This window comes from Neoarius graeffei, chromosome 9, assembly GCF_027579695.1.
Source record: "Neoarius graeffei isolate fNeoGra1 chromosome 9, fNeoGra1.pri, whole genome shotgun sequence".
In the NCBI taxonomy this organism is placed as follows: Eukaryota; Metazoa; Chordata; class Actinopteri; order Siluriformes; family Ariidae; genus Neoarius; species Neoarius graeffei.
Genome location: NC_083577.1, coordinates 20,078,621 through 20,089,332, shown reverse-complemented (window position 1 = coordinate 20,089,332; position 10,712 = coordinate 20,078,621). Strand labels below are relative to the sequence as shown.

The window sequence follows — 10,712 nt, the reverse complement described above, 5'->3', positions numbered from 1 at the left end:
GTCCACGTGGGTTTCCTCCGGGTGCTCCGGTTTCCCCCACAGTCCAAAGGCATGCAGGTTAGGCTAACTGGTGGCTCTAAAGTGAGTGTGAATGGTTGTTTTTCTCTATGTGCTAGCCCTGCGATAACCTGGTGACTTGTCAAGTTTATTTGTATAGCGCTTTTAACAATAAACATTGTCGCAAAGCAGCTTTACAGAATTTGAACAACTTAAAACATGAGCTAATTTTATCCCTAATCTGTCCCCAATGAGCAAGCCTGTGGCGACGGTGGCAAGGAAAAACTCCCTCAGATGACATGAGGAAGAAACCTCAAGAGGAACCAGACTCAAAAGGGAACCCATCCTCATTTGGGCAACAACAGACAGCCTGGGGGCGTCGTGGCTCAGGTGGTTGGGGCGCCGTGCCATGGATGCGGGCGGCCCGGGTTCGGTTCCGGCCCGAGGTCGTTTCCCGATCCCTTCCCGTCTCTCTCTCCCGCTCGTTTCCTGTCTCTGCACTGTCCTATCCAATAAAGGTGCAAAAAGCCCAAAAAAATATCTAAAAAAAAAAAACAACAGACAGCCTGACTATAATATTAACAGTTTTAACATGAGGACAGTTTCGTTGATGTTATAACTCTTCATTGTTGGAAACTTGAGTGCAAAATTGATTCATGATAACTGCAGTCCTAAAGTTAGCAAGACAACTTTAGTCCTCAGTCATAAAAGCATTACTGTAAGAGTCAAGAGCATCCTCCAGGTATAACCCTCAACTATCCTCATGGGGCCGTCCTTCACAGGAGCGATGCGATAAAACTCCGACCAGACACAGGGCACCATGATGGATCAAGCAGGTCCGAGGGGCAGAAGAGGCCAGCATCTCAATCCCAGGACCAACATGTAACTCAGAGGGACAGATTGGGGGGGAAGAGAGAGAGAAAGAAAACACATGTTGTTAGGTATGCCCTAAAAATGACAAGTATTAAATCTGTGTGGTAGGCTCGCAGAGACGAGAGTCTTGACATCAGGCATAACACACAACAATGGCATGTTAATATGGTAAAAAATATATCATGACCTGCTCTGGCTGGATGCTTGATTGGGTGATGGGAGCACACTCCTCAGCAATGATGAGATGCAGATGGGACCCTTAGGGCTGGCCAAGGTGTACCCCACCTTTCACCCATAGTCAGCTGGGATAGGCTCCAGCTTGTCTGCGATCCTGTAGAACAGGATAAGTGGCTACAGATAATGTATGGCTGTTCAGATTTTGCAATGCCCCCCCCCCAATAGTCCCTACTCATGCTCAGACTGCTTTTATGCACTTGTGGAACTTCTGCTCACAGATTTCTGCATTCTCACAGATTTGGGTGAAACGACCCTATCACCATTCACCAACCAATAGAATGCAAGATATGACATTGACCACTGAAATTGTCACTGCCTCTTAATGTGTTCACTAGGAATAAAACTCCACAGAAATATAGCTGCTCAGCTCCCGGAGTGAGGCTGGAGCATAGCAGAGGCTCGCTGCTACATTTGAGGCTGTTTTGCTGTCTGTCTCCTATGTCAATCACATGATGTCTGTTCCACACAATGTGATTGGTTGATGCCTTTATTTTGCAGTGTGAAAGCTCAGAAAAATTGACCTCAGTGTGAAAAAAGTCACTTTTTCGCTGTGTAAAAATCACATTCTCTGTGGAAGTATTCATGACAAAAAAACAACAGTTTGAAAAAATATATATTGACATGTAAATTAACTGCACACACAAAAAAAAAAACACCCCAGGGTGTAAAGGCCTTTAAAGATTTTTGGACATACAGTGTGATGTGAATAAATGATGTGAAAGTGAGAAAAATCATTGAAGAATTTAATGCAACATTAATATTCATGTTAATTCTCAACATTTAGAGCAAGGGTGTCAAATATATCAGGGGTTCTCAACCTTTTTGCTTTGAGGCCCACCTATTCATACTCACGACAAAACTGAAATTTTTCTTCTTGGCACAAAATCCACACTATCCAAAGTTGACAGTTTCTCCATCACAATCAACAGCTCCTTAGTTTCCCCCTCCCCTCAGGTTAAGAGTCTGGGTGTCATCCTTGATAGCTCAATATCTTTTCAATCTCACATCAGTAATATAACCCGGTCTGCATATTTCCATCTTCGTAATATTAATCGTCTCCGCCCCTCCCTCACCCCCCATACCACATCTATCCTTGTTCATAGCCTTGTCACCTCCCGTATTGATTATCGTAATTCTCTCCTTTTTGGCCTCCCTCACAAATCCCTCCATAAGCTTCAACTGGTCCAGAATGCAGCCGCTCGCATTATCTCCAAAACTCCCTCATTCCACCACATTACCCCTGTCCAACAACAATTCCACTGGCTCCCAGTTAAGTACAGAATTGATTTAAAATTTCTCCTTTACACATTCAAGGCCATCCACAATCTTGCCCCCCCCTTATCTGTCAAATCTCCTCCATATCGCAACTTCCACCCGTTCACTCAGATCCTCCTCTTCCACTCATCTCACCGTGCCCTCTGCCCGCCTTAGCACCATGGGGAGCAGAGCTTTCAGACGCTCTGCTCCCAAACTCTGGAACTCCCTCCCACCCGATATCCATAACATTGACTCTCTTCCTCTTTTCAAATCTAGACTCAAAACTCACCTGTTCAAAATAACCTATTCTTTGTAATTTGCATTGTTTTTCTCTGTTTTTTCTCATTTTTGCTGTTTAGTTTCTATCTGCTGTTTAGCTTATTCCCTGTAAATTGCATTTTTTCTCTTCTTTCCATTTAATATTGTGTAGTTTTTATCTGTTCTTTATTTTATCTGTTTTATTCTTGTAAAGTGTCCTTGAGTGTCATGAAAGGCGCTTATAAAGAAAATGTATTATTATTGTTATGAGTTGGTAAATTATCCATCCGTTGATTTCCCCAACATCTCAAACTACCTGGTGCTGCAGACATCATTCTACATGGACACACAGATGAAAACCTGGAAGATCATGGAGGCGTACAACTTTTTATATGTGGCTGGGCTAAAGATATGGGGATCAAAACACGACAAGATAAATCCTGGATTGTTTTTGCCTGGGTAAATAGGAGTTTCTGGGCTTTTTGTACCTGTCTTTGTTATTGTTGCTAGGACGCTACAAGTTTTAGTATCAGGTGTAAACAAACCACAGCTGTTCGATTCTCAATCCTCCCTGCTCTTCTCTTCCAGTAGGCATCACAGATCCATATAATTTACCCACAAACTTATTTATTTATTCTGCGTGTGCGTTCTGTGTGTGTATGTGTGCGTACGTGCAGAAAGGTTAAATGCAAAGGAGGAATGTGACAATAATAAAGACTCGTTCTTAATTTACCCACAAATGTATTTATTCCACTTGAAAGGCGTACGTCAAACCAGCTACCGGATTTGGGACACTATGACATCCTGAACTATTTAGTATTTGACTTCAAATTTGAAAAAAATTCGTGGCCCACTAGATGGTGCCCAGTGGTTGAGAAACACTGAAATATATGACATGCAGGCCTGGACTGCTTCAGTAAAGGCTCTAATCTGGCCCACAAAATGAATTTCCAACCTCTCTTCTACAAGGCACTTCCAATGTTGTCATCTTTCTGTGTGTGTTTGTAGATACTATTAGCATTAACACACTTGGAGTGAGCAGTTTTCCATGTTAGCAAAGGTGACTACAATGTAAAAGGCCTTATGTCATCCTGCAGAGTCCATCTGCAATAGCTGTACAAAAATTAGTCTAAGATAAAGCATGCACATAGAACCACAAACATATCCACTGACTGGCAGTTTGCTTTATTTCTGTGCAGGCAAGATAAGAAATACAGAAATAAATGAAATAAATGCAATGTGCTTACATTTTTACACACATTTTACAGTTTACTCAAAAGTCGCTTCTAATTGAAGTCATCACTGGGGCAGTTATCAAGTGCCCCAACAACTTTCTATAATTTCTTTTCTCATTACAGGTAAACATGACAAAATTCTTGTCTCTGATAATCATACCAAAGCTATGTGGTGGATAAGCACTACAATATTGATTCAATTGTAATTTTAACGAGAATCCTAATAGCCAACTGTGATAATTTCATCAGAAATATTATTACAGCCATATTATTTGGTATACCTATCAGATTTTGCAGGTCAACAATTGCTAACTGTAGAATGTAATAAATAAATAAATGTGAAAAAGGGTATAGGGCTGTACGGTGGTGTAGTGGTTAGCATTGTCACCTCACAGCAAGAAGGTCCTGGGTTCGAGCTCAGTGGTCAACAAGGGCCCTTCTGTGTGGAGTTTGTATGTTCTCCCCTTGTCTGCGTGGGTTTCCTCCGGATGCTCCGGTTTCCCCCACAGTCGAAAGACATGCAGGTTAGGTTAACTGGTGGCTCTAAATTGACCGTAGGTGCGAATGGTTGTTTGTCTCTGTGTCAGCTCTGCAATAACCTGGTGACTTGTCCAGGGTGTACCCTGCCTCTTGCCCATAGTCAGCTGGGATAGGCTCCAGCTTGCCTGCGACCCTGTAGAACAGGATAAGTGGCTACAGATAATGGATGGAAAAAGGGTATTCAAAAATCTAATCCAAAAGACAAAACAGAAAACAGAGATGTCACAGTTTTAATTTTATGGTACCCTTAAGATATTTTAAGTGTTAACCCCCACTTTAAGTTCATTTTCAGAATCTTATCCTGCTTTTTACAAATGTCACGCATTGTTAGAGGAAAATCTCAAATAGATTTATTGATCAGAACAGTCATCTGTTTAGCAGTAAACAAGCTGTGGCTCAAAAAAGACATCTTCCACTCCAGCACAATCTTAAAAATGAACAGTCTTATGCATACAGAATTAGTATTAAATGATGTGACAAATCCACTATAAAAACAAACTCTATTATATACAGAGTCAGAAAGAGAAATAATCATAGTTCTTGGTTGGCTGGTTAAAGTAAAGGCATGACAACAGTTTTATGATAAAAATACAATTTTAATCAGTATCAGTGAATGATTTTGGATTTTTGTTAACCTTCATTCTTCTAGTTGATGTAGCCTTCAGGTTTCAAAAGGAGATAGTCTTGTAGCCTCTTTGGGACAGGAAGCTGAGGGATAAGTAGGTAACAGTATTTCCCAAACTGCTTTCTTAGTGCAGATCGACACAGGTGCTGCAGGCAGCGTGGTTTATATTCCAGAGCAAAAAGAGAGTCGTAAAATGACCTGTGAAGCTAGAGACATTCATAAAAGTGTTTAATTTAGTGGCAGAATCAACTCAATAATACATACTGAAGAGTTCTTGAATTCTGGAAAGTACCTACTTTGAAAATGTCTTCAGGTATAGCTTCAGCCCATTTATATGTTATGGGAACAAGCGTGTAAGAGTTGAACAGAATTTCCACAGTTTTTGGAGCAGCTGCACAGGCTGTTAATACCTTTAAAAGCAAGATAAACACAAATAAAGCATGTCTAGTATTAATTATATATTTAAAAGTGCTGACTGCAAAGTCATCTGAAAATTTTCAAAAATTTTTTATTGTGCATGACATTTTCCTATGTCTCACAAGAACAATATCATGTGAACGAAATACATTTATTTTGATGTCCTGAGGGTCGCTTTTCTCCATTTTGGGACTGAATATCCTACCTCTTGAGGTAAACAGTATGGCCCTATGGAAACAGCCGAACGTGAGGATCTTTAACTAATTAGCGTAACTATGGAACTGCGTCACGCCAAGATGGCGACACACAGAAAACACTGTGACTCTGCATTGACCTCGGAGAGTTCTGAGTCGCAGGTACGTAATTTGTGGTTGACATTTGCAAATAGATCCATGAAACAAAAGACGAATATATCTTTTCTCTGCTTCTGCTTTTGTGTTATTGTTTCTTTCTCTGTAAGATCAAAACATTAGGTGTATAACGCCATACTTGCTACCGTGGAGTCGCACCCATGCATTCTAAGGCTAAGAGAGCTAAGTGCTAGCTAGAACGATTTAGTTATCTGTCCAGAAAAATGACATGTCATCGAACCTTGCTCTATCTTGCAGTTGCACTCACTGGGCAGGCTTTCCTTTTCTTTTCTGCTGGGTTTTAGCTGGTGGGAGAGCAGAGTCCACCATGTTTGCCCACACCGACTTGTTTTGGTTAAAAGTAGGTCAAACACGACCCACGGTGGTCGCATGCTACTGTTGCTCGCTTGCTTTAGCAATCTCCAGAATTGTAAAATGCAGGACACTTTTTATCTCAGCAAAACATTTACACATAAGATACATGGTGTGTGTAGCAGTGAAACATCTCGAAACCCCAACAGCTATCGACATTGAACATTTTGCCCAGAATTCAACTTTGCAGTCAGAACCTTTAACCATTATTCACCAAAGACGAGGTGAATATTAGTGAATAATAACTGAGATTAAGTTGAGGTTATTATTCACCGATATTCACTGAGCCTGAAGTGGATAATTGCTTTTGTATAAATACACAGGTGATTAGTTTTTAAAAATCATATAAAAAAAATTTATTTCAAACTTCAAAAGCGGCATGCAAATGTAATAACGGTGTGGCGCAGACTTGTATCCAGAGCATTTTTTAAGGATTTTCCACTAGGAGACCAACTGGTCTGGGCAATACAATCACAGGCCCCAGAGTCCATGCGGCTGCACCGCTGCGGCATATTCTGTGATGCAAAATGGTTCACCAATCACCATACAGACAAACACACTACAGTGACTACACAGCTATCAAGAGCAATTATCAAGCACAAATGTTATGTCAAAGACACTCAAAGTTACACAGTAATGACATCGGATTCTGACATCAGCCATCTCAGTAACCAAATTTTAGTTTTGTTTTTCTTAACCAACATGATCTTGTGTGTATATCTTATAACATAGATCTTCGTTTTCCTTGTTAAATGTATACTTACATGGCACTTGGTTAATTAATTGCAACTGATTGAACCAAATGATAAGACATAACTTGGTTTAACTTTGGTGACTGACCCCTTGAAAATGGTTCCTCCAGGAACCATGACGTTTCAGTTGTCAAGACAACAGAAAAACTAAAATACAAATACAAATACAAGAGCATTTTGTTTTGTGCACAAGAGCATTGTGACGTATCTTTCTGTTTTTGTATTTTAGTTTTTCCGTTGTCTTGACAACTGAAACGTCATCGTTCCTGGAGGAACCATTTTCAAGGGGTCAGTCACCAAAGGGTTAAAATTTGGTCTCCCAGTGAAGCTGGTTTGGCATTGACTAGGAGACCAAATCTGGCCACTGGGAGACCAAATGGTCTCCCAGTAACTATGTTAAAAAATGCTCTGCTTGTATCACTTATCTATGCAGAATCACATAAAATGCTTTGTTTTGAAAATAACACAAAACAAGTAATAAATTACAAAATTGTGATTAATTCAATTTAATTCATAAATCACATAAATTCCACCTTACCTTTGAATAGTTTTATACCACATGTTATAGCATCTTTAGTGCTTTTAGGAACAGCATTTTCTTTCATAATTTGTAATTCTTCCTCACTTACAGTGACAAAGCTATTGGCTGCCATTTTGCCGAGTCACTCGAGGTGATTATCAAGAAACAGTGAAATTTCTTGACCAATCAATGTGTGCAATTTTCTATAATCACCTGTGTATTTATAATAATAACTATTATAGTGAAAACTATTTATTTTTTGAAAGTTTCAGGAAGGAAGAGAATCTTTGTTCACAAATGAAGTAGATGCAGAAACAAGTATTGTATTAAATACCATCTGAATTACAGGGTACCAACCTTGTGCAATGCCTGTGGCCATAGTTTAATGGATCCGCGGTTTAACAGGGTCTGAACCACAACGTCTGGCTGCCATTCTTGATGTAATATAGCATTTTGGAGCACATTTGATAATGGTGAAGAACCATTGTAATCAATGGCATTGATATCCGCCCCATGGTCCAGAAGAAGCTGTACCAAGCTGATCTGGGCATTACGGGCTGCCTTATGAAGAGGAGTGCGTCTTTCATTGTCAGCTATATGCACATTAGCTCCATAACTCAAAAGAAATCTGCAGACTTGAAAGTGTTCCTCATGCTGATCTTCTACAAGCTTTTGCTGATCAGCCAAACAGGCAGCACCTAATGCCGTTTCTCCTGAGCTGCTGGTGTGGTTGACGTTTGCTCCGTATCGCAGGAACAGCTGGACATGGTGTAGCAGGCCATGTCTTGCAGCCACAAGTAATGGAGTTTCCTCTTCTTCCTCAGAAGGAAGGTCTACGTTGGCACCATGACGCACCAGGGCCTTGGCACAGCTGTTTTAGATGAATGATCATATCAGTTTGATCATGGTCAGTAAGTCATTCCAATATGTAGTACTGTGTAACAAAAAATAGTGTGTCTTCTGGTCTAAAATGTTTGCAGTCATGTATTGACCAAAAATAACGACATTTTAGATGCATGCTTTAATTTCTCTACATGAAGCCAAGAGTATTCTGTGCAATTAATTGAGTATTAAAACAGTTTTGAGGTCCCCCTGAAGTTGGGTGCAGAATGTACCATGTGTGAAAGCAACATGTTCCTGGGACTGAGCCTCAGAAATGCATTTTGTTCAATTTGTCACTTCTTTTTTCAAATTGTCTGGTATATTGTGTTTCAAGTTTTTCTAAATGGGTAGGTGGGATTAATGGACCTGATGACATGCTTCCTTGATTTCTGGGCTGAAGAAAGCATTAAAACATAAGTGATTACGGTGATTATTTCATAAAAATATGAAGGAGTTTTGAATACAAGTGAGCAACTTCAACAAGTTGAAAAAGTTGAAGTTACATACAATTCACCTGACCCAGAAACTAATATTCAACAAAAAACACTAATAAAATAACATATGATAGACACACTAACATGAACAATAAAGTTGTGTCCTGTTTTGCAAAGATTTTGTGCACAGTAGAAGTGATAAATCACAACTGATAAATCATTTTAAACATTTTTTTTTTGAGAAACACAAAACTTTGATAAAGACACAGGACATGAGTTCAGACTCCATTTCAGCTAAAGATTTGAGCATTCAGGTCAAGTACACTGCATGGCCAAAAAAGGGTCACCACTTGGATTTAAATAAGCAAATACATAAGAGCCTTTGACTGGATAGCTACTGCAGTGATTAATGTGTTTTAGCTGCAACAATTCTTTTAACCCTAACTGATGCAGTGGAGCAGCTTCTCATTTCTTAAACAAACATGTCGGAAGACGGATCCTGTGGTCATGGAAAAGATTTTACGGTGTTTCAGAAGGTCAAATTATTGGCCTGCATCAAGCAAAGAAAACAACTAAGGAGATTTGAGCTGAAATGACTGGAATTGGGTTAAGAGCTGTCCAACTCATTATTAAAACTTGGAAGGATTGTGGTGAACTGTCAACTCTGTGGAAAAAAAAAATGTGGTTGGGAAAAGATCCTGACTGACCATGATCAGAGATCAGTTAAACACTTAGTGAAGTCTCATCTCATCTCATTATCTCTAGCCACTTTATCCTGTTCTACAGGGTTGCAGGCAAGCTGGAGCCTATCCCAGCTGACTACGGGCGAAAGGCGGGGTACACCCTGGACAAGTCGCCAGGTCATCACAGGGCTGACACATAGACACAGACAACCATTCACACTCACATTCACACATACGGTCAATTTAGAGTCACCAGTTAACCTAACCTGCATGTCTTTGGACTGTGGGGGAAACCGGAGCACCCGGAGGAAACCCACGCGGACATGGGGAGAACATGCAAACTCCGCACAGAAAGGCCCTCACCGGCCACGGGGCTTGAACCCGGACCTTCTTGCTGTGAGGCGACAGCGCTAACCACTACACCACCGTGCCGCCCCTTAGTGAAGTCAAATCATTAAAAAAAATCAACAGTAGAACTCATGGCTATGTTTAATTGTGAAATTAAGAGCATTTCCACACTCACAATGTGATGAGAACTCACAGGATTGGGACTAGACAGCTGTGTGTCCATAAGAAAACCACTTGTTAGTGAGATTCATCAGGATAAAAGGCTTCAATTTGCTAGAGAGGATAAAGATTAGACTCTGAAGCAATGGAAAAAGGTCATGTGGTCTGATGTATCCACATTGACTCTATTCCTGAATGATGGGTGTGTCAGGGTAAGAAGGGAAGCTCATGAAGCGATACATCATCATGCATAGTGGCCACTGTACAAGCCTCTGGAGACAGTGTTATGATCTGGGGTTGCTTCAGTTGGTCAGGTCGAGGCTCAGCAACATTATGGGGCAATAAAATGAAGTCAGCTGATGACCTGAATGTACTGAATGAGCAGGTTATCATCACATCAATGAATTTTTTCTTCCCTGATGGGCTGGGCATAAAATTAGGCCTCAGACTGTGAAAGAGTGCTTCAGGAAGCATGAGGAATCATTTACACACATGAATTAACCACCACAGACTCCTGACCTTAACCCCATTGAGAATCTTTGGGATGTGTTGGAGAAGACTTTACGCAGTGGTTCGACTCTCCCATCCTCAACACAAGATCTCGGTAAAACATTCATATGACTCTGGACTGAAATAAATGTTGTGACATTGCATACGTTTATCGAAAAAATGCCACAGAGAATGCATGCTGTAATCAAAGCAAAAGGCGGTCCAACAAAATATTAGAGTGCGCAACCTTTTTTTTTGGCAGGTCAGTGTATGTAAACTCACTG

At 40.5% G+C, this 10,712-nt stretch overlaps 1 protein-coding gene across 2 annotated transcripts in view; it reads right to left on the bottom strand.

Annotated features, from left to right (window-relative positions):
• Positions 1 to 5,042: 5,042 nt before the first annotated feature.
• asb18 (ankyrin repeat and SOCS box containing 18) overlaps positions 5,043 to 10,712 on the bottom strand; it is a 40,282-nt gene continuing 34,612 nt past the window's right edge. For both annotated transcript variants that reach the window (XM_060928621.1, XM_060928620.1), the window contains exons 3-5: positions 7,791 to 8,304; positions 5,319 to 5,432; positions 5,043 to 5,228 (exon numbers count right to left, since the gene is read on the bottom strand). In XM_060928621.1, the coding sequence (XP_060784604.1) occupies positions 5,043 to 5,228; positions 5,319 to 5,432; positions 7,791 to 8,304 (814 nt within the window). The remainder of the gene's footprint in view (positions 5,229 to 5,318; positions 5,433 to 7,790; positions 8,305 to 10,712) is intronic.